The sequence below is a fragment of the Hemibagrus wyckioides genome, linkage group LG02 (genome assembly GCF_019097595.1).
Source record: "Hemibagrus wyckioides isolate EC202008001 linkage group LG02, SWU_Hwy_1.0, whole genome shotgun sequence".
Taxonomy (NCBI): domain Eukaryota; kingdom Metazoa; phylum Chordata; class Actinopteri; order Siluriformes; family Bagridae; genus Hemibagrus; species Hemibagrus wyckioides.
In genome coordinates this window covers 19506479-19531898 of record NC_080711.1, presented here as the reverse complement: position 1 = coordinate 19531898, position 25420 = coordinate 19506479, and the positions used below count along the sequence as shown (strand labels likewise).

The following is a 25420-nucleotide window of genomic DNA, read 5'->3' as shown; positions in this document are numbered from 1 at the left end:
TGCACTGAGTAAATTGCTCAATACAGCTCTAACTTCATCTGATACTGATTGCGACACTAATTACTACAAGCAAATGAGGAACTTTGGACACCATAACGCACGAAAGGCTTCAAGTATATATTATGTGCAATTCCATTTTTCTTTTTTTGGTGATGACTGGATATTGACTTTGTCGACTGTAGAAACAAGAGGGAATTTCGGGAAGGCGCTGATGCATAAGAGCTGCTCAATTTGACTTCATGTTGAGCATTCTAAAATCGGAGTGTAGAACATACGTTACTGACATATTTAGTGCAATTCTTTTTTTTAAATTTACAATGCGTCCACATTTAAACACACTTATTATATGAAACATGTCTCTATGATAACCTTTTAATAGTTACTACAGCAGCTTGAGCTGTGTCAGCTGTCTTGGGAGTTATAAATTCTCCCATTGTCAAGTAAATCTAGCCTACCTCTTTGAAATACACTTAATTCTCAAGCTAGGACTGTTATTTATGATATGCCCGCATTCTTGAGCTAAAAACTCAGATAATTCACAGAGAGGATGTGTATGTATCAGTACCAGATGTTGCAGTAACAATATGTGGAAAAGCATCAATCAAATAAGAATATCAGTGTTTAAGGGTGTTTTTGTTATGCACGGGATGCAGTGTCGACATTTTTGGGTAATTTTAGACTCTACGTTTTTTTTTTTAATATAAGCAGTTAATCCAATTTGAAGAAATAATACAGTTCCAAAAATATATGATGAATACAGACTCATGGTTAAAACCCATATAATCTTATTAATTCTCTAATCTTTTGCGAAGGCATTGTTTAAAATCATAAAAAAGTCATCGAGACATGAGCAATGGTGGCTCAGTGGTTAAGGTCCTGTGCAAGAGACTGTGCTAGAGAGTTTTAAATCTCAGGGCTGCCAACGAGCCAAATGTTGGGCTATAAAGGAAGAGTATAAGCTTTCCAGCTCCATATTTCTTGATCTAATTTATATTGTTTTTTTGAAAAGAGTTTGAGATCAGAAAACTACTTTTAGGCTGACTACTGAAACTACTCACCTGCCTGCTTGGGTTATATATTTTTATTTGTAATCCCCTATTGAGATTTCATCTAAATCATAGAGGACCCATAGAGGGGCTCTTTCAAATTTAAAAAAAAAAATTTATCAGAAGCTTATCACCAAAATCATAGATTCCCCGGAAACCCTTATCCAAACCATGCAGAATACGGAAAGAACCCAATTCAAATGTCACACTACTGTAGAAAACCTAAGTGGAACCAACAAAACCTAGAAACAACCTGACTATATGTCAGACAGCTATGAGAGAACCCAGCTAAATGACAATGAATGTAATTAAATCTAGCAGAACAGTGAGTCCATTTAAATAAAAAAAACAAAAAAAAAAACAGGCAAATCTCACAGAATTTAAAAACACTTTCCTTAATCCCATAGACCATGACCAACCCTCACAACCTGATCAAAACAATCCAAATCACACCAATCAAAATGCAATAATAGGTGAATATCTGTTTAAAAAATAAATAAATAAATAATAAGGTATTTTCCTGTATGTATATTCGCAGCATTAACCAGACTATTTCCTGTATTTTGGTGCCAGTAATATTGTAAACCCCTCCAATGATACACATCTCGGATGTCCATCAAATTTTTCAGATTTTCCATTTTGACAATCTGAATAAGCTCAGAGTCCTGAAATTGCTTGTGTATATAATCTTAATTGTTCTTGTAGTTAATATAAGTTTCTGTTATGCTTTTCAGGTATGAATGCCCAACTAGCCTACAGCATTGCATCAGGAGACCCTCAGGCCCAATTCACCATAACTAACTCTGGTGTCCTTCAAACACGGAAACTTCTAGATCGGGAGACTCAGTCCTTCTACAACCTTGTTATCACTGTTAATGACCTGGCTCCGCCTCCTGCCACCCGCTTTACCAGTACTGCTCAGGTGTCAGTCATTCTACTGGATGTCAATGACTGCCCACCCATGTTCGTTTCGCAAAAGATGGCCTACATCCAGGAGAATACAGTAGTGGATACAGTGGTTTTTACAGCACATGCAATGGATCCAGATAGCGGGCCCAATAGCTATGTGGAATATTCACTTGGTGGCACGTACGGAAGCAAATTTAGCATTGGAAATATTGATGGTAATGTAAAATTGATCGGAGAACTAGACCGCGAAGAGATGGCCAATTACACCCTGACTGTCATCGCCAAAGACAAAGGCAGTCCATCTCTGTCATCCATGATGGAGGTTACCATGGTGGTGTTGGATGTAAATGATAATACACCAAGCTTCTCACAGAACATCTATGATATTGAGATTGAGGAAAACACCCTAACTGGTACCGACATTCTTCAGGTGTTTGCTAGTGATGCTGATGAAGGGACCAATGGACAAATCCGGTTCTCCATTGCTGCAGGCAGTGGACACACTGATTTCCGTATTGATTCAGTGACAGGTGCGATCTCTGTGGCCAAGGTGCTGGATCGTGAAACTCGGTCTTCATATTCACTGGTGGTTCAGGCTTCAGATCGCGGGAGTAGCCCTCGAGTTGACCGTGCTACGGTAAACATTGTGCTGCTAGACATTAACGACTGTGCACCTGTATTCGAGCTCTCACCGTACACAGTCACCGTCCAAGAGAACCTAGGAAACCTTCCCAAGAACATCTTACAGGCAAGTGTGGAAAATCTCAATCACATAGAACCAAACAGTCTGTGCATGAGGCTGAATCCCATTTAAATAAACTAAAGCTAACAAATAGGGAACTAAGTTAGGACCTTTCCAAATCTCACAGAACCCCAGGCACATAACCCCAATCACAAAGCATGGTATTAGAACCTTAGCAGGAATCCATCCAAATGACACAACTCATACAGAGGAACCTTTCCAGGAACCTATCCAAATCACACAACCCATACTAAGGAACCTTTCCAGGAACCTATCCAAATCACACAACCCATACAGAGGAACCTTTCCAGGAGCCTATCCAAATCACATATAAGCTGAAAAAAAAAACACACAATACAGAGGAACCCATTCACATCATGCATAACCTAACCAAAACAACCAACCCATAGAGAACCCATACTCAGCCAGAAACCAATCACAATAACACATAAACACATCGCATAACCCATAGCCAGGAATTGTACAACCCATACAGAGGAACCCTGCTAGGAATCCATCTGAATCATCCAACCCATACAGAGGAACCCATGCAGGAACCCATCCAAATTATATAACCAACAAAAAAGAACCCAGCCAAAGAGGAGAACCTTTCCAACTCGCACAACCCATACAGAGGATCCCTGCCAGGAACCCGTCCAAAGCACACAAAATCCATTGAAAACATAAGCCAGCCAAAGTCACACAGTGTCTGGACAGAACCTATGCAAATCAGAATCCCACTAAAACTGCAAAGAATTTCTGCAGAACCCAGCCAATCCCTAAGAAATATTCTTAAAACAATATTATTGCTGATATTGATTCAAGAATACATTGTATAAAATAGAGACAAATTATTCTTATAGCTGCACCTGGTCTCTTTGGCAGGTTGTTGCTCGTGATGATGATTACGGTCTGAATGGGCAGACGAGTTACACGGTGAGTGGAGGGAACGATGACGGCTCATTCAGCCTGACATCTAGCGGGCAACTCAGACTGGAAAGAACGCTCGATCGGGAGATCCAGGACCGTTACGAACTCATTGTCATTGCCATTGACTCAGGTGAGACGTCCTGCTTACCTCAGTGTGTAGAATTGCTTTGTGCTTGTGTTACAGTATAGTGCAAGCTAATTTATTGTACTGGACTAGACAGGAGTTGCCATTCTTATAGCTGAAGAAGGTATGTATGTTTGTTTTTATGCATGCATGAAGGTATGTGTGTGTGATGAGAGGGCGAGTGTGAGGTTTAGGTTGTTATTGCTTGGAGGTCTGTAGATGAGTGCGTGTTTAGATCACAGTCTATTCTAGTTAAGTGCAGCTCTCCAGCAGCCAAACCACTGTGGCCTGTGGGTGGCTCCGCCCACATTCCAGCCAGGTCATATGATCTACGTTAATGATGGGTATGTTTTGGGGTTTTTTTTTTTAACTGCAGTGAGAAATACAACGCTGTATGTACAGCTGAGGAAAATAGCTGTTTTTTAAAGGAAAATCTCCTAAACATGAAAATATGAAGAAAATTTGTCCTGGATTTTCAAAATCAACATAACATAGCTTTTAAAGTAACTTTAATATGAGGCAAACATGTAGAAATTAGATGATTTCAAAGTTTATAAGCAAATTTGATAGGCTTTAGTGACAGATTAGCTAAACTAGAAGCAGGAGCTTTTATGTTTCACACTCAGGATCATAGTGTAAATTGATACCCTTGGTTTATTTGCTACTTGGTTTCAAACAACCAATGAAGCAAACTAAAATTGGGGAAAAAATGCTGTTGGTGTGGTGTGCAGGGCTAAAAATGTATTCATATATGCATTCATTCATTCGTCTGAAATATGGTGATGCAAAAATGTTGAACAAGTGCTTGTGAAAGTCTCAAAAAATCACTCCAGCCCAGAACCGAGTACACAGCCGACACTGATTTAATGAGTGTGTGCACGCATCCACTATTCATTTTCTCTTTTTTTTCCTATGTAGATTCAAATACCCAGAACACATGGCAATTCTGCAGTGCTAAATCTGTCTTTTGGCTCTGTTTGCTCCTCACAGCTCAAAAAAAACATCCCACAACAAAAATACATGTCATGTTTAATTTACTTCCTCCATTCGGGTCGATTCAGAGTTGAATCTCTTGCTCACTGCAATTTAACCTTACAAGAATTCACCTGGAACTTTGCTTGGATATTTTGGTCAGCACTGGAGAAAAGAATACAACATCTACAAAAGTAATGGTCTAAACCTCCAAAGACTGAAACAACAGAAATAGAAAATGATTTTAGAATCTTTAAAAGCACAAGGGTTCAAGGCCTATGCACCAGGTGTAAGAGTAGTTGTGAGAAGACAAGTATGTAATCTAAGAAACATCAGAAAGTCAATTAGCTAGAATCCTAGAAAGAATATTAATTGGGCTGCAAAGCAGGTGGGCAATTGAGTGGGAAAATTTTCCTTCCTTGATCTATTAAGTAGATAAATTGAGATAAACGAAATGGAAAAAGAAAAATAGATTTTTTAAATTTGTTGATGTCCATTTTTTTGAAGGAGTCAACAGGGTCACTTTGTAAAAGTCAGAGTTAAGGTTTTAATGTAGTTTTTTCTAATATGACAAATTGCAATGTTTTTGTTAATAACCGCAAGAAAAAGGAGAATTATAAATTAAATGATAACTAGTGATAACTAAGGATATTTAAACTGTAAAAAGGATTAAAGTAAGCATGATGTGATATAGTCAGCTTTTGGGAAAGTGGTGTGATAAGAGGAATAAAACAGGTGAAAAATATTGAGTTGCAGAAATAAACACAAAGTCAAGCAAACTCTGATATTTGGAGGAGTTTCTCAAAATGACCACAGATCTTCTGCAGATTTGGGCCGGGACATGTCGTGTGATGTCATCACAACACGCATTCAGCCAAGGCCCTCTTCCATTCATGCACTGAACATGGTGGGAGCTGGTAAAAGTTTAAAAGAACAATCCTGTGCTTGCAGTTCTGCCAATTTGAGATTGAAGAAATAAATCAAGCAAAATCAAACCCTTTTTTGGCCACAACAACCACAAAAAACTCCTGGAGAGATTGAATAAGACTGCAAAGTCAGCATCTACTACTGTGAAACAAACATAATGTATAAGCGTCTTGCACTATGATGGGCAAGAAGTACTTATTTTCCACTGAAAAGACAATTGAAAATCAATTTTGGATATGGGTGGGGAAAAAATAATGCTTCTTCAATGCTCTTGAAGTTGCACTGTTTTGCTCCATTTGCATTGAATGACTTCTTGCCCGTCCAATCGGCAGACTGCAATCCAGTTAGCCTCGTCTTATTTTCTTTGGCGGACAGTAGCTGTTTTGTTCTCATAAACCCACAATCGCCAGTCAGGAGAATAAATATTTATTGCAGTTAAATCATGACTGACGATGCGTGTATTTGTTCGAAATGATTTCGCTGACTGGCAGAATGTGAAAAAAAAACATTACGTACAAAAATAGTCAAAAGCAGCTATTGTGTCCTAATAGGGAGGAGAATATCGGAAACCTCTAATGGCTTCCCGGCTGGAACGGTGCAGGATATTTAACTGAGATATTTGCGGTGTTTTGAAGAAAGGAGTTGGTCGTTCCTTTTTTGGATGAGGAGAGCAGCTACGCTCGTCCGTCAGTACGGCTGAGTCTTTGCTCTGAAAAAGAATTAGTCCGGATTTGGAGTTTTAGAGGCTGGATTCGTCGTTATTATAGAAACAGATGATGATGAATGGCTGAGTCTCACTCAGTGTGACTGTCGTTCACTCCATCCGTCTATCTGTCAGAGCACTGCTGCATGGGACTGAAGCTGCACTTATAGGAGTGGAAAGTGAAGGAGCGTGCCAGCTCTTGACAGCTCATGGAGAGAGAGAGAGAGAGAGAGAGAGAAGGAAGAGAGGAAAGAAAGAAATATACAGAACAGAGAGACAGAAGACAGATATAAGGAGACAAAGAGACAGGTGATAGAGGGAGAGATGCACAAAAGAAAAATAAAGGAGGAGGTCAGATTTAAGAGTATGTGTATTATAAGAGACGGAGTGAGACAGAAATAGAAAGTTAGCAGCGAAAGCAATTAGTGACAGACAAGAAGGACAAAAAAGAAAGCTCTGAACAAAGATAGAAGCCAAAAGAGAGACAAAGTAAATGTGAAGAAAGGTGAAAGAAAGGGAGCAAAGAGAAGGAGCGTGAAGGAACGTGTGTGAGAGAGGAGAAGAGAGCCATAGTGAGGCGTCTTGGCTGAACTTCGTCATTAGGTGATGGGTTCTGCACTCGTGGCAGGAGGATGCCGTTTCTCAGTCATTGAACAAGTTCACGGAAAGGAACAGACGAAGCAAAATAAAGATCGAAAAGAGGAAAGAAATACAGCTTTGAATGGAAAACGAGAGAGGGAGTGTGAGGAGTGTGGAAAGGAGATGCACTTCTCGTCCAAATGGAATAACTTAAGGCTACACCGGGGACATCGGAAAAGAGGACACGCATAAACTTGCCAAACTTGCGTGTTGAGAGAAGTTCATAGCCGTCTGGTTGCCACGGCTAAATCATCATACACTTACTTCAAGAGATATTAGAAGAGTCTTATATGCCATATTTGTGCACTGAATTGATCAAGTGATATCAAACTATAGCTGTGTTAAAATGTTAGGTACACTCTGTACTAGTTGTACTAGTCGATTAGTCGTCTTTAGTTACAGCAAACTGATTGCACTTGCAAAAAAAAGCTGTCAAACCACGTGTCAAATACCAGCCATGCTTGAGCAATAAATCAGATTCCACAGCAGCTTTTCTTCAAGCAACACTGGAAACAACCTGGCAGCAGATGTAGCTCCGCTAATAACACTGCTTCTGGACACAAGGTAAGATGGAAGTATGGTTAATCATTGCATGGATGGGAGGACCTGATATCCACAGCAGCTTCTAGAAAGTTTAGCACAATGAAATATTTACTGATATAGCTATAGCAGGGCGATGGCAATCCGCTTTCGGGTCTGGTGGTGTGGGCAACCTACTATAGGCATGACATCTCAAACGTGGGAAGCACCCGAGCTCCCAGTGTGACCACTCCTTCTTTCTGGAACTGCCTAATCCATCCAGGCACTCTACCCCTGGTTGAAGTCTTGTTGCTTGGTGGTGCTCACTGCTGCTATGGCCAGCCCGTGACCCAGGGCACTGCTGTGGATAGAACCACTTGGAGACTACCACGCCGTCTTTGAACTGCCATTTCCTCAGCCAGCTTCCTCAGCAGGAAGGAATTATTGCTATGTCAATAATGAACTCAGAAACTACACTGACCTATTAGTTCCTCTGGAGCTCTTGGTTGCACAATTCTTCGTGACTATAAACACAGTTGAAGAAATGACATTAGCAACATTTACATTAATAACTGTCTGGTGTCACCCAAATGGGGATGCGGTAGCTCAATGATTAAGGTGGTGGACTACTAATTATCATTCTTGATAAGGGTGTCTGCCAAATGCCATAAATGAGGATGAGGTTCCCTTCTGAGCCTGGTTCCTCTCATGGTTTCTTCCTCATATCAAAACTATTTTTTAAGGATGACATCACACACATCATTTCATCTGTAAAATCCAATGGGATAGAAACAGGTGGGAGAGAGCAAATTTGGTAGCAGAACAGTGCAAAAAGGGGATGGAAACTTGATTACTGCCTGCAATAATGACTTCAGTTCAACTTCATCTCAGTCGGAAATATTTTAATTCTCAGAAAGCACCTTTAGTTTGCTGAGTCTTCTGTGTATTAGTCGACTAGTCTGTATAATATACAGTATGTGTGTATCGTACACCGATCAGACATAACATTATGACCACTTGCGTGGTCACCATTGTGTTGGTCCTCCTTTTGCTGTCAAAACAGCCCTGTTTTGACAGGTCATGCATTGTGTATTCTGACACCTTTCTATCCAAACCAACATTAACTTCATGGGCCAGCCTTCACTTCCTACGTTCATCAATGAGCCTTGACTATCCATGACCCTGTCACCGGTTCACCACTGTTCCTTCCTTCCTTGGACCACTTTGAATAGATACTGACCACTGCAGACTGCGAACACCCCACAAGAGCTGCATTTTTGGAGATGCTCTGATCCAGTCTTCTAGCCATCATAATTTGGCCCTTCATTAAAAAAACTGTCCTTACGCTTGCTCATTTTTCCTGCTTCTACCACATTTGAGGACACAATGTTTACTTCCTGCCTAATATATCCCACCCACTAACAGGTGCCATGATGAGGAGCTAATCAGTGTTATTCACTTCACCTGTCAGTGCTCAGAATGCTGATGATGCCTGATCATTGTATACAGTACATACCATACCATGTCCGGAAACGGTCTATAATCCTGAAGGACTTTCAATACCATCTAATCTCTGAGGCAGAGAGTTATACAGCGATTCAAGATGGCCGATGGAGTCGGTTTCAGCTGTGCTATGTCCTGTTGTTCGTCTTTTATAGACAGCGGTGTGTCACACAGCATCATAAAATGTACAAGCAAGTTTGTTTGAAATGTTAAACAACTCCACAGCGAGTGTTTGATGATTTACATGTTAGTAAATCAGTCTCATAGCTTCAGAACAAAAGAAAATAAGCAATCATCTGCCACCAGACGTTTTGTCTAGCAGCAGTTTTTGCGGGTTTGGGTGGTGGTGGGGGGGTTTACTTAACTGTGTACAATGTGATTATTTCTTGATGCTTGGATGCTTTTTTTTTCACATGCCTGGTTCATGATAGTGTACTTTTGTGAGAAAGTTAAATGGATAGTCATTAAAGGCAAGAATTTAGTGCTGAAAAAAAAATGGAGCAAGAGAAAGGGATGGAGCGAACAACGAGTAAAGAGGAGAGAAGGTATGGGAACGGATTTCGTGATGTAGGAATGAAAAGAAAGGTTTAAAGAACTGTGTTTGTTCGCGATTATTAAAGAGACAGCGCCTCGCCAATGTGTGCCTATAAAACACACACACACACAGAAATACACACACACACACACACACACACACATACAAAGAGCCCCTATATAGCAGCATAGTGTTTGCAGAGTGTCTTTTCAGTGTTAAGAAGCATTTAGCAGATAAAAGATGTTAATGGCTCCTTCATTTAGTTCCTGTGTGCTCTGTAAAGCTGACTGCAGACTGAATACAGCTGACTGTAATGAGTGTCAGGAAACAGAGCGCCCCCTCTGGACACACATGTACTTGCATTCTAACTTTCTCTTCAAAGAGAGTCAAATATTTCAACTGCACTAAGATTAACAAGAAGTGCTTTTAGTTAATGTAATTAAACAAAACACAAAGTGACACTGTGTCCCAGGCGGAGAAGGTGGTGGTCTTCTGAAGTCTTTAGTTACTTAACCCCCAACCCCCTTCCAGAACATTCATGCTGGAAGGTGGATGTGTGTGAATGGTGTCCATCCTGGACGGACGCCTCACTTCCACCTCAAGCCTGAATGAAGATGAATGAATTTATTTATTTGAGATGTTTTGTACTGGCAACATCATTATTCCCTACTCTGTCTCACCGTCCACTTAATTATGGCCTGTGTGTATGTGTGTGTGTGTGTGTGTTCTTTAGATGAAGCGTAAATAAGCCATGGGTGTTAATGGCATTTTTGCCCGTGTGGCAAGCCGTTGCCCTGATACACAGAGGATCCAAGGCAGTGTTACACACAAGTGAATGGATGGAAACACACACACACTCAAATTTGAAGCTGGAGCTGTGGGACATTAACGATACCCACTGTGCAACATGCAGCCCACAAAGCTAAATAAAGAAATAAACAGAAATAGAAATATAGTGTAACCCCACACAACACCCCTCCCCTCCCCAGAAAAAATAATTACATTTCATTATCACTAGTCATCTCTTCCATGTTTGTATTGTAACTTGACATACCAATTAGCATGTAGGTTGTCTAACAGTCTAGCAACTAGCAAGCTACCCTAAACACATCAATCATTAATTTGCTAACTAGCAAGCTACCTTACTAATTTGCTAACTACTTTGCTAATGTTACCATTTAAACTTAAGCATTAGTACTAATGCTGGTCCTAAGTAGCATATCAAGCCCTCTACCAAGTTGGGTCCAGGCACATTAGGTAGATAGCATCAAGTCAGACCATCAGTTGGTCGATGAAGTCGAACTTTAGCCGCCCACAGACTTAGGGGATGACTGTTAAAATGGGAACATGTGGAAGAGGATTAAACCGATTAAGCCATATGTTTGTGCTAGACGTTTTGTAACTGAACATATGTACAAGAGGATTACACACCGGAACGTGTGTGAGTGTGTGTGTTGCCATAATGTTTACCTGAGTTAGCATGTACCGAACAGATGGAGAGTTCTGACTCTGTGTCATCTGTCATAAACCCGGTGTGTAATTGGATTCCATGTGAGGACTAATCTCACACACTCACATGACCCCTCTCCATAGGTTAATGGCTGAAGGCTAACCTGTAATGAATCGATTAAATTCAATTATACTAAATAGTTTAAAGTGTCATTCCTCAGGTTTGGCTGGTAAGTTCTTCCAGATTTCTCATGCAGCAAACAGCATTATGTCATGGCTGCGATTAGAATGGGGCGGTCTCAATGACAATTCCAAGTGGTGCAGTGGTATAGTACATACAGTACCTTGAAGCACAGAAATCTCTGGTTTGAGTCCCACTTGGAGTTGCTTAGTCAAAGTGAACTAAACACTTTCACACTCTGTGGGGGGGTGGTAGCTCAAGTGGTAAAGGCTCTGGGTTGTTCAGTGGGGTTCAAGCCCCAGCACCCTCTTGGGCCCCTGAGCAAGACTCCCAAACCCCCACCCTGCTCCGGGGGCACTGCATCATAGTTGACCCTGTGCTCTGACTGCAACCCACCAAGAATGAGATATGTGAAGAATGAATTTCACTGTGCAGTAAGGTATATGTGACAAACAAAGGTTACTTAACTTAAGGATATGGCAGTTGATTCCACAGAGTTGTTGGTTACTTGAATTCTGATTGGCCAGAAGATTAATGTTCTATTACAGCAGCTATGACGGAAGTTCCTGCTACAAGGCAAATCACAGGCTTATATTAATAGTTATACATTATCCATCCATCCATCCATCCATCCCTCCATCCATTTTCTTTACCGCTTATCCTACTCAGGGTCCTTAGGAACCTGAAGTTAGGAACCTTGAGTCCCAGGGGATTCAAGGCACAAGGCAAGGAACACCCTGGACAGGGTGCCAACCTATCACAGGACACAATCACACACTCATGCACTACTGACAAGTTAAACATGCCAATCTTTGGACTGAGGGAGGAAACTGGAGTACCACTAATCTACTTTGAATGGATTGTGAACCAATCTTATCTATGGTTCTTCTTCTTGTTCTTCAGATATTTAGGAAGCTCCTTCACCTGCAGTATGACTACTACTCCTTGCAAAGACATGCTATACAGGAAGTATATCAAATACCAACAAAACAAAAGCTCTGAATGCTTATTCCTCCCTCACTGTATATGATTCAGATAATTATTCTTGTAGAATTGTGTTCAGAGAAATAGCCTCGGCTTGTTTGCAATCCATCATCAGCAAGGTCAATAAACTAACGACTAAGTGTGAATAAACAAATGTCATGTAGCAAAACGGAGGATGTATGATCACCCTTTAACATGTACCCATGGCAACGTCTGCCAAGATTCCTTTTCAGGATAAAGTGTGGCAGAACTTAACATCTTCGGAGTACAGTATAAATTTTGACCATATTGAATTTAGTTGTGTAATTATCAGTGTTTGGCATCTATTTGTGTGGATGATAAATAACACACAGACACAGACACACACGCTGCTTGACGTGTTGAACTGATTTGTTGGCCAAACATTTGCTATTAAACCCTTCTGCTGTTATAGTTTACACCCATCAGTGCTGAAGTAAACATATGCGACTCTCTTTTTACACACACACACACACACACACAGTCTGGGTTTCCTAAGCTTGGTGATACAAGATCAATGGCCAGACATATTGTGTATATACATTTGTATAGATGTGACTGTAAATGTAATGTGTGTGTGTGTGTGTGTATGTGAGACCCCAAATTTTTATTCCTGGATCATCTTAGCTTGCGAATGAGACCAGTCACTCAGTGTACAGGTTATTCAAGCCCACTACCCCCAAACACCAAAGTCTGCTCATAAACAGGAAATGACATCACTTACTACTGGAAGTGAGCCAACAGAATCCAGGAATAAAACAAAAGCAGCTTCCTCGAGTCACTGTGTGTGTGAAACAATGGAGTAAAAACACAGCCGGGGCTGCTACTGTGGTCACAGTTACACACACACACACACACACACACACACACGCACACGAAAAAAAACAACAAAACAATGAGTACAGCAAGAGGGAACAAAGAGAATCAAATGGGCACATATGGTGAGAGAGATGGAGCTGAAAAACATCTTTTTGAACTTAATGTGGAACAACGAACGAGAAAGAAAACAGAAAATTGAGAGTGCAGCAGACAGACAGACAGACAGACAGACAGACAGACAGACAGATAGATAGATAGATAGATAGATAGATAGATAGATAGATAGATAGATAGATAGATACACTATATTGCCAAAAGTATTCGCTCACCCATCCAAATAATCAGAATCAGGTGTTCCAATCACTTCCATGGCCACAGGTGTATAAAATCAAGCACCTAGGCATGCAGACTGTTTTTACAAACATTTGTGAAAGAATGGGTCGCTCTCAGGAGCTCAGTGAATTCCAGCGTGGAACTGTGATAGGATGCCACCTGTGCAACAAATCCAGTCGTGAAATTTCCTCGCTCCTAAATATTCCACAGTCAACTGTCAGCTGTATTATAAGAACGTGGAAGTGTTTGGGAATGACAGCAACTCAGCCACGAAGTGGTAGGCCACGTAAACTGACGGAGCGGGGTCAGCGGATGCTGAGGCGCATAGTGCGAAGAGGTCGCCAACTTTCTGCAGAGTCAATCGCTACAGACCTCCAAACTTCATGTGGCCTTCAGATTAGCTCAAGAACAGTGCGCAGAGAGCTTCATGGAATGGGTTTCCATGGCCGAGCAGCTGCATCCAAGCCATACATCACCAAGTGCAATGCAAAGCTTCGGATGCAGTGGTGTAAAGCACGCCGCCACTGGACTCTAGAGCAGTGGAGACACGTTCTCTGGAGTGACGAATCGCGCTTCTCCATCTGGCAATCTGATGGACGAGTCTGGGTTTGGCGGTTGCCAGGAGAACGGTACTTGTCTGACTGCATTGTGCCAAGTGTAAAGTTTGGTGGAGGGGGGATTATGGTGTGGGGTTGTTTTTCAGGAGCTGGGCTTGGCCCCTTAGTTCCAGTGAAAGGAACTCTGAATGCTTCAGCATACCGAGACATTTTGGACAATTCCATGCTCCCAACTTTGTGGGAACAGTTTGGAGCTGGCCCCTTCCTCTTCCAACATGACTGTGCACCAGTGACCAAAGCAAGGTCCATAAAGACATGGATGACAGAGTCTGGTGTGGATGAACTTGACTGGCCTGCACAGAGTCCTGACCTCAACCCGATAGAACACCTTTGGGATGAATTAGAGCGGAGACTGAGAGCCAGGCCTTCTCGTCCAACATCAGTGTGTGACCTCACAAATGCGCTTCTGGAAGAATGGTCAAAAATTCCCATAAACACACTCCTAAACCTTGTGGACAGCCTTCCCAGAAGAGTTGAAGCTGTTATAGCTGCAAAGGGTGGACCGACGTCATATTTAACCCTATGGATTAGGAATGGGATGTCACTTAAGTTCATATGCGAGTCAAGGCAGGTGAGCGAATACTTTTGGCAATATAGTGTAGATAGACAGATAGATAGACAAGAAGAAAAAGTTCAAAGAGAAGGGAATCATCATCACTGTGTGTGTCACGTGTCAGAACCTGACAGAGAGCTTTAATACACACACGTAAGCAAAACTGAATCAGAATCAGTCACATGACCATCTAATCTACCTGAAACCATGAATCACGGTGTGTGTGTGTGTTTAAGTAAAAGTCAGCACATCCATATTTGACTATTTAACTTTTTCTACCATTTCATCACCTTCATGCTTAAGTAGGTCTGTGTCCAGTTTCAAGAAAACTAAGAAAAATAAACATGAAAATGAAAAAAGTGGTGACTCACTCTCTTGGTTAGCTTTACAGTTAGTGCTAATTGTGTTCGAATTTGAAGTGTTTACTTTTGTTTATATTGTGTGTGTGTGTGTGTTCATTGTTTAATTCATGCACACACTCAGTGAGATCTGAGACGTTCCCTCTGCGTGTGTAATCACGTTTCCTGGATGTAGACCCACGTTTCCCAACACGCTCATGCTAATCTGGCAATGTGTGAATCCCTTTGTCATCCAAATGAGGAGCAGAGCTGATTTAGCTTCACGCTTTAGGTTTATGAACTCATTATTAATTACACTAATCCTCAGTAATCCTTCTCCGACCCGGGGCCTCGGCTTCGTCTCAAATCTCTACACTCTCACTCGTTCCTTTTCTTTGAGTCTGTCTTGATTTCTATCACTTTTTTTTGCCTTTTGTTTTTGTTTTCCACCTATTCATAGCTAACAGCTTTCTTTAGTCATACTAATAACCAAATCTGTTTGTTTACAATCTATCCTGCTTATCATTGTTTTGGACATGAATTTTAGTATTGTTTTCAATATTCATATTTAAAATACAATTTGAAAATCTAATCAAATCTATGTTCATTGAAAAATGTATTATTAAACGATTTTTGACTTAAAAATGTACAAAATTAAAAAAATTTAAAGAATGGAAAAATTATAATTTAAATTTAAAACTTAAAAAATTATTAAAATGATTTTATTCAGTTCTTCCAGGATTTATGGTTTTTTATGACTGTTGTGACCAGAGAGTGCCTGATTTTGCTGTTTTTTTTTTTATTATTATTATTTAGGATGCAGCTTGCAGGGTTTATTTATTTATTTATTTATTGCAGTATTGATAGATAAATAAATAAATAAATAAATAAATAAATAAATAAATAAATAAATAAATAAATAACAAGAGAAAAAAATCTATAATTGTTGCTCGTAACATTTCTGTAACATTTATGCAGAGTATTCATTGTCTGGTAACATCCTAGACAGAGGTTTTTTTTATTTTATTTTATTTATTTATTGTTTTTTATTTATATTTCTCAATAACACGTCTTGTAAATTAAGAAAAAAAGAGAGGCTGGTGAAGTAACAACTGCTTCAAACTGTTGATAGTTTTTATGCTTTCCTTTTCCTTCTCCTTTATTTCTTTCTCTTCATCTGTTACCGATTTAGTATTACCCCTACAGACCTACCGTGCGGTGATGCTGGAGGGTAGGGGGTGTGGTTTGGAAAGAGGGGGGGGGTGCTTTGTTCGTCGTCTGAGTCTGCTTCTGAGTCTGTGGAGAAGTTTACTGTGTTAAACAGCTGCAGATGCTGTGTGATTAGTGTGGCGCTTTTCTGCAGCCTCCTGTTGCGTTCGTCACATTTACATTCAGCTGAGCGACCAAGCAGCGCCTTTCTCTTCAGAATCCTCTTATTATGGAGATTATGTTGTGTAGGATGATGCTCTGACAGCAAAAAAATTGATATTGCTTTTGCCACTCACAAACACACACACACAACAACAACAACAACAACGCAGCAGATTTGTAACCACCTCTGTGAGTCTGTCAGGCTGGAAATATCTAATCAACAGCAGTGCTGTGATCGGAAACTGACACTGACGACCTGATGTCTGATTCGGTCACACCAGTATCTCACACACACATAACAGGTCATTCTTCCTGCTGTGCTGAAAGTAGTCCATCATTCCAGTAATATCTGGTCAGTGCAGGATTTATGGTGCTCGCTTTTCCAAAGGGCTGATACATTGTCTGTAGACAAGTGTCCATCTATGAAGTGACCTATTTGAGGTGTTAGGTGTGTAACGCAATGACTAAACATATGTATATGTGTATATGTGTTTGGATGTAAATCTAGAGTGGGTGTGGCCTAAACCAGATTAAAGATTTTTAAATACTGGGGAGGTAGAAATACCAGCGCTGTCAGCATGGTGTGTTTTTTTGCTTGACCGTTCCACAACCTTGGAGTTTAGAATTGTTCTGCTAAATGATATATTTTTAACAAAATCTATTTCTCAAAATCTAAATAAACTGTTAGCCTTATTTAAACCACCATGACCCTGAACAGACAGTTACTAAGGATGAATGAATGACCAGTGTACATACATCATGCTGGGCTTTCTTTGTCTCAAAAGCTTTTATATCGTACCTACATGATGGTATAACCCTGCCCCGCCACACCCGAGTTCTGATGCACAATTCTAGTCTCAACCAGATGCCCTTTAGAAAAAAGAAATGTGTTTGCATCAGATAAGAACATTTTATATTTTCATTCAAAATAATCTCTTCATATTCTGTTATATCCCTAGTAGGTATGTCTAATAAAATGGCAACTAAGCGTATTCTTCTTTCTGAATCTGAACTACGGCTACTCCTCTGACTAAAAAGCCACGTATAAGAAAGATGTTTCAGGTTATTTGACTTTTTTTCCCCCGAGGCGTTCTGACCGTGTCATCTAAAGAAGAAACCAGCAGGAGATCCCACTGCCAAAACTGAGAGGTCATGATTCATTAAAACACTATAACGCCACTGAACTTGTCCTGTCCTGAATTTCCACCATGACGATCACGTTTGGCGGGTGTTTGTGGCGAAAATAAAGACGGCCTAATAGACTGGAAAAATGTACTAAACTTCATATTTGCTGTGGCTTTTTTTCGATTCATGAGAAATGTATGAAATGATTTGCTTAGTATATGAAACAGATCTTTGTAATATTGCCCACCGGCAAACTAAACAACATGTCAAAATAATACACTGCTATATGTACATGCTATTTATGCTAAGTGCTTTAAGTCAGCTAGCCGAGTGTTTAAATGCCATTTAATAAATTCTCTTGCCCACCTGTAGCTCAGTCCCAGATGCCACACTACCAAAATAAGTAATATGTCAAAATACTACGACCCTAAAATTTACCACTGCTACCACAGGTGCCATGTATGGTAGTATGTGGTTTGGGACAGAGCTCAGAAGAAAGGGAAGAATACACACACGCTATGTCACCTCACACCAAACGTCTTAAATACAAACCTCTCTTTTTTTTCAGGCTCTCCCTCTCTGAGCGGATCTGCTACAGTAACGGTTCTGGTTGATGATGTAAATGACATGGTGCCACTTTTCTCCTCCTCCTCCTACCACACCTCCATATCGGAGAACGCTCCCACAGGAAGTGATGTAATTCTGGTCAATGCTTCAGACGGAGACGTGGGTCAAAATGGAGTCATTAGGTACTGTGCACTTATCCTTGTATATATTTAAAAGCAAATGGGATTTTCCTGTGTTTCATTTGAATGCTTTAGTAGTGCACGTACTGTATCTCTGTGAAATAGGCAGCCATTTGAAGCACAGCCCTTTCAGCTTGAGAGTTCCAAGCACATACAAATTCACGTTACAATTTATTTTAAATGTGATTTTGACCCCATACAAGATATACAAACTTGTCTAAACACTTGTGTAGGTATCCCAAAGAACAAAGAACATGGACATTGTTGCACTTTTTGTGTATCATTGTTGTACCATAATTACATCCATTATGTAGCTCATAGTCCTACTTTAATTTCCCCCTTGTAGCACACATAGAAAATTATTCATGTTCACACACTCTCATACATGAACCCAAATCACTCTAAACCGTCCCACTCCCTGCTGGGGGTGAGTAGTGTGCTCCAGTTTTGCAAAAAAAAACATGCTAATGAGGATGAAGATGGACAGTGACAGACAGACCAGCACGCAACAGGGGGTTTCAGACCGATTCTGTCCTGTTCACATTAAAATGACCCATTTTAAATTGTCACTAAAAGTGGGACACCACTGAAAATATATATTTTATAGAAACATGAATGAAATTTAGTATTTATTTTTAGAAAAATGGCTCTTTTTTTGTAAATATGAATTGGAAAAGTGATGTTATTAGGCTCCACTAACCTCACACATATATCTAAAATGAGGATGTTCCCAGAGCAAGAAAAGAGACTTTAGGGCTGTTTCAATAACAAATCTTTACAGTGATGAGTATAAGAGAATATAGTTTTGGAAATTTCAGTTATTTCATTATTCAGTTAACTCACATAATTATATTTATGATAAAATAATATGAGGTCGTTTTAAAACCCTAAAGACAGTTAATTGAAAGTAAATCATTTTAATTGAAAAGTTAATTGAATAGTAAATTGAAAGTTAATGTTAGAAGCATCATTGCATCAGACCCTATGATTTATGTAAAAGATTTTTTTTAAATAAACTGAAAGCACCCAAACTTTTGTATAATGAAATTCCTACAGCTGGACGAAATTTCCAGGTATCACTGAGTGATTTATGGCAGTCACACTACGTGAAAAAAGTCGGATTTTGTTGCCATGCATATCCCAGTTGTGCTGTTATGGACTGAAACACTCAAACATTTGGACTACATCATAAATTCTGTGGTAATACACACAAATAAAAACATACAAGGCCTGGAAAATATGTATTTTTCAGTTGTCTCCAGCTGTCATAAAAATGACACACATGTCTGCTGTTTTTGTTGGTCATTTTCAGGCTAAAAAACAGTACAATAGTAAAAAGGGGCAAATCTTTTACCCCTCTTTGATATGAATTGATATATTTAAATTGTTTAGTTGAGCTATACTAAACTTCTAGAATGTAATATAAAACCTTAATAGATGTTCGTACCTATGTATAATTAAATTAAAATTTAAATCTACGAGGTTTTCTGTAAACAGTGTCTGTTTTTGTCCACAGTTATAGTCTGAGTGGAGGAGATGGGCAGTTTTCTATAAATCCTGCCACAGGACAAATAATAACCAGCTCACTTTTGGACAGAGAAATTCAGGGCAGTTATGAACTGCTGGTCGTTGCATCGGACAGTGGACATCCAATACCCCTCTCCAGCTCAGCTACAGTTTCTGTGGTTATTAGCGACATAAATGATAATCCGCCACGATTTCATCACCACCCCTACGTCACACACATTCCTGCCTCAACCGCTTCAGGTAGGTGATATAAGAATGTTGGTAAATGGAATTATTATTACAATAAGAAATCTAAGTGTAATAAATTGAAAAAAGACCATGAGAAGATCTTTATCTTGTAAACACTGTGATTTTGTATAACAAATCATCCTGTATGGGGATGCTAGTAATTAATGAAGAAAACATTTCTAATCTCATGTGATTGATTCTCTTCTGTTTGGTATGCAGGTTCATTGGTGTTTGCTGTCACTGTAACAGATGAAGATACGGGATCCAATGCCCAGCTGCACTACTCTCTAAGTGGCCGGAACTCTGAGAAATTCAAAATTGATCCAATCCGAGGAGCCATCACAGCCAGTGAGAAACTCACTGCCACTTCTGAGGTCACGTTCACGGTTCGTGTCAAAGATGGTGGAAGAAATCCCAAAATGGATAGTACAACTGTAACTGTCCGTTTCGTGTCAGGCGGAGACTTCCCAGTCATCAATATCAAAGACAAAAGCTTCACTTTTCCAGAAAACCAAGCCATCAACACTGTCGTTACCAAAGTTGCAGGATCATCTACAAGAGCTGGACCATTATCATACTACATCGCCAGTGGCAACTTGGACAATGCGTTTCATGTAGACCAGCTTTCAGGAGAATTGTCCATCAAAAAGGCCCTAGATTATGAGAACATTGACAAGTATGTGCTGTGGATTGAAGCACGAGACCAAAGCTTTCCCCCCTACTCAGCATATGAGAAGATTGAAATCACGGTGTTGGACATTAATGATAACACCCCTATTTTTGAGAAAGAACCATTTCATGCTGAGATTTTGGAGAACCTCTCACCTCAGAGAGTACTTGTTGTATCAGCTCTTGATGAAGACAGTGGCCCTAATGGGCAGTTGGAATATGCCATCACTGATGGAAATAAGGAAAATAGCTTTAGCATCAATCGGGCCACGGGTGAAATTCGCACCACTCGGCCTTTGGACAGGGAAAAGGTAGCTCAATATACCTTGAGGGTAAAAGCTACAGACCGTGGTACATCACCAAAAAGCACTGCAGTCAAAGTCATCATTAATGTTCTGGATGTGAATGATAATGCTCCAAGATTTTCAAAGATCTTTAGTGCTACGGTACCAGAAAATGCACCTGTGGGGTACACAGTAACCCGCGTGACAACTACTGATGAGGATGCAGGTGTCAACGCTGTTAGCCGCTACACTATTAGTGATACAAGTCTTCCCTTTAGCATCAACCCCAGCACTGGAGACATAACTATAAGCAGGCCTCTGAACAGAGAGGACACTGATCATTACATTGCCAAAGTCTCTGCTCATGATTCGGGCTGGACTGTCAGCACAGATGTCACTATATTTGTGACTGACATAAATGACAATGCTCCTAGATTTAGCAGGCCATCCTACTACCTTGACTACCCTGAGCTTACTGAGATTGGGTCACTAGTCACACAAGTCTCTGCTACAGACCTTGATGAGGGATTTAATGGTAAAATATTCTATTTTATTAGGTCTCAGTCTGAATACTTTCGTATTAATTCAAGCACTGGGGAGATATTTATCAAGCAACAACTAAAATATCAAAATTCAACTGGCCACAGTAATGCTAACTTAAATAGACATAGCTTCATTGTAACAGCATCTGACCGAGGTGTCAAACCTCTAATGAGTGAAACCACCGTGATTGTAAATGTAATCGACAGCAATGATAATCCTCCCATATTTGAGTTATCCTCTTATTTCACTCCTGTCACTAAGAGTGTCAAAGTTGGCACCAAACTCATCAAAGTCACAGCACATGACAAGAAGGACTATGGTGTCAACTCTGAAATTGAGTATGCAATATCAGGAGGCAACAGCTCAAGTAAATTCCGTTTGGATAAGCAGACTGGGTGGGTCACTGTTGCCTCTTCTCTTGCTTCTGATGTTAATAAAGTTTATCTGCTTGAAATAACAGTAAAAGATAAAGGGACCCCACCTCTTTCAAATAAATCTACTCTTAAAATTGCTGTTACAGAAGAAAATCACCATACTCCAGAATTTTCTCAAAGCCAGGTTACTGCCACAGTCTCTGAAAGCCTTACTGTTGGCACAGCAATCCGCACTCTTTCTGCAAGGGACAAAGACAAGGACAAACAGATGAATGGACTCATTTCATATGATATATCTTCAGGAAATGATGATGGCCTGTTTTCAGTCAACAGTAAAACAGGGGTCTTGTCCTTGGCTAAACTGCTGGACTATGAAAAAAAACAAAAACATGAACTTAGAATTTCAGCTACAGATGGAGGGTGGATAGCCAAGACCAGCTATGTTACAGTTAATATCCTTGTTACTGATGTGAATGACAACCCACCGGTATTTGACCCTGATGAGTACTTCCCTGTTGTACAGGAAAATGTGCCGAGTGGTACCACAGTGGTCAAAATGAATGCCACAGATAAAGACTCTGGCCCCAATGCTGTTTTGGCTTATGTCATCCAGTCCTCAGACAGTGACCTATTCATAATAGATCCCAACACAGGTGTTATAACTACACAAGGTTTTCTTGACTATGAGGCCAAACAAGTATATCATCTAACTGTCAAAGCATTCAACATTCCTGACGAAGAACGCTGTAGCTTTGCAAATGTCAACATTCAACTCAAAGGAGCCAATGAATATGTTCCTCGTTTTGTATCTAAGCAATATTACTTTGAGGTTTCAGAGGCTGCACCCAAAGGCACTGTTATTGGGGAGGTATTTGCAAGTGATCGGGATTTGGGACAAGATGGTGTTGTTTATTACTTGATTTTTGGTAGGAGCAGGAAAAAAGGTTTTGGCATCAACAAAAACACAGGCCAGATCTATGTCACAGGACCTCTCGATCGTGAAAAAGAAGAAAAAATCTCCTTGAAAGTCCTTGCCAAAAATGCAGGGAGTATTAGAGGGGCAGATATTGATGAGGTGTTTGTGAATATCACAATCCTTGATGCCAATGATCCTCCAGTGTTTACCCAAGAGTTATATGATATTCAAGTGAGTGAAGGACTCTCACCTGGAGGTCTTGTCACCTTTGTGAGTGCTGAGGATTCCGATTCTGTGCCAAGCTGGAGCAGATTCACCTACTCCATTGCTGCTAACCACGAATCAACTGCTTTCACAATCAACCCACAAACTGGACAGGTTTCTGTGGCAGCTGAGCTGGATCGTGAGACCACACCTGTGTACAACTTGACCTTGCTGGCTATAGACTCTGGTTCACCTGCAGCTACTGGTACTGCCAGTTTGATTGTAACTCTTGAGGACATTAATGATAATGGGCCCACATTAGTGACCATGAGTGGAGAGGTCATGGAAAACCAGAGAGCAGGAACAGCAGTGATGACCCTCAGTGCCACTGATTCAGATCTTGCACCAAATCAAGGCCCTTTCTCCTACAGTCTAGTGACAACTTCATCAGCTTCATCTTATTTCACCTTAACCTCATCAGGGGAGCTTAGCACCAGTCGGGAGATAGACCGAGAACAGATCAGTGATTTCTACCTTTCTGTGGTCATCAAAGATTCTGGCATACCTCAAATGTCTTCCACAGGCACCATCCATATAAAGGTTAATGACCAGAATGATAACCCATCTCAGCCTCGCTCTGTTGAGATCTATGTTCATTACTTTGGCAACATGTTCCCTGGAGGGTCCCTAGGTATTGTGAAAGCTCAGGATCCAGATATACAGGACACATTCCATTGCACCTTGATCCCTCCTGTTGCAAGCCTTTTTAGTATTCCCAAAGGAACCTGTGACCTCAGTTCAAATTCCCGATCCACGGATGGCACATTTGACCTCACAGTGCGCAGCAGTGATGGTGTACATGGTGCTGTCAACAGCAACGTTCGTGTTTTCTTTATTGGGTTCAGCAATGCTACAGTGGACAACAGCATACTGATCCGACTCAATTCCCAAAGTATCAGCAATTTCCTTAATAATCACTACCTCAGTTTCTTACGCATTGCAAACTCACAGCTAGCAGGACTTGGTACTGGAGTTCAGCTGTATGGGGCATTTGAGCTGAACAACCAGACCTTCCTCATGGCAGCTATCAAACGTGGTCATGGACAGTATGTAAACCCAAGTGGTGTGACTACTTTTTTCCAGAGTATAAAAGAAGCGCTGCACAGGCAAAGTGGGGTTAAAATAGATTCTGTGGACCACGACCCCTGTACTAACAACCCCTGCCAGAATGGTGGCAGCTGCAAGAGGCGCCTTGGTGTCGCACCAGACATGATGACTGTAGAGAGTGTCCCAGTCATTCTTGTCTCAAATCGCCCCTTACAGCCCTATGTCTGTAACTGCAGGCCAGGATACGCTGGTAGTCTGTGTGAAACTGACATCAATGAATGTCTTCCATCACCTTGCCACAATGGAGGAACCTGCCATAACCTTGTAGGTGGCTTTTCATGTTCCTGTCCAGAAGGTTTCACTGGGATGGCATGTGAAAGGGATGTCAATGAGTGCCTGTCTAATCCATGCAAGAATGGGGCACTGTGCCAAAACTTCCCCGGTGGCTTCAACTGCCTGTGCAAATCAGGATTTGCAGGTATAGTACAACATGTCATCTAGATCTTATGAGCAGCTATTGGTCAAGCCATTGCGTATTCTTTTTGCACACAAATATAGCAATAAGTGTGATTGATCCAAGAAAAATATTTGCTTCTGAGAAATTGGAGAGGTGTTGTAACTCTAGGATTCAGTGATGACTGGCAAAAAAACAGTTGCTGTTAGGGTTATGGGTTGGGGCGGGGGGTATCAGCTATGATAAATATCAACTTGTCATGTTTATGTTAAAGTAAATAGGATGAAACAGTTTGACCCTAATAAGGACACAACTACAGGCTGACCATAAGTGCACTTTAGTCAAGTTTCACTACCTGCTTTCTGTGGAATAAAGTCTTTCCATGTTTATGCTTTGAAGAGCTCTGAAAGTTAAGAGTTCATTTGGCAAACTGCTTAATGGAGTCTTGAAAGGGAAAACACTTTGATGATGCTCTTCTGTTAACTGTTCATTGTAGCAAGAATCTGAAAGTGATCTAATTAGAATGGTTCCTGTAGTGTCAACACACAGTGGTATATATTAGCCCCTACCAAATGTAATCGCCAGTTGAAGACTTAATAAATGTAACTAAGCTAGTGTGTAAAGGAAGTGAATGCACTTAACTGTTTACGATAACATTATATTGAATCAGCTCTGTTTGGGCAGCTGCTGCATGTAGCTTTTGGAAGGGCCTCTTCATATGGGGCTACAGCAGACGGTTTGTCTCTGGCATGCTCAAGCTTTGAGTCATTATTGTCCTATTTTATTATGACCATAATAAATGATCGTGAGCATTCAAGTCTGAGGCCCCAGATAAATGGGGGCTGTATAAGTATTACACCTATTGACTTACAGTAGTTTGCCTGCCCTCCTGCTGAACCCCCAACTTCCTGTTTTGTAGACCCAATTGCAGGGAAGGAATTTATATCCCTTAAGCTTTTTGTCTAACATTTCTGCAACTACGGAGAGCAAATGAGAAAAAGCAAACCTTAGTTCTGCACATTCATGTTCCC

General features: G+C 40.6%; 1 protein-coding gene across 1 annotated transcript in view; it reads left to right on the top strand.

Moving 5' to 3' along the window:
• Nucleotides 1-25420, top strand: part of fat4 (FAT atypical cadherin 4) — a 95134-nt gene that overhangs the window by 56852 nt on the left and 12862 nt on the right. The window contains exons 5-9 of the mRNA XM_058410250.1: nt 1781-2703; nt 3583-3757; nt 17906-18086; nt 19600-19850; nt 20058-24413. Of these exons, the coding sequence (XP_058266233.1) occupies nt 1781-2703; nt 3583-3757; nt 17906-18086; nt 19600-19850; nt 20058-24413 (5886 nt within the window). The remainder of the gene's footprint in view (nt 1-1780; nt 2704-3582; nt 3758-17905; nt 18087-19599; nt 19851-20057; nt 24414-25420) is intronic.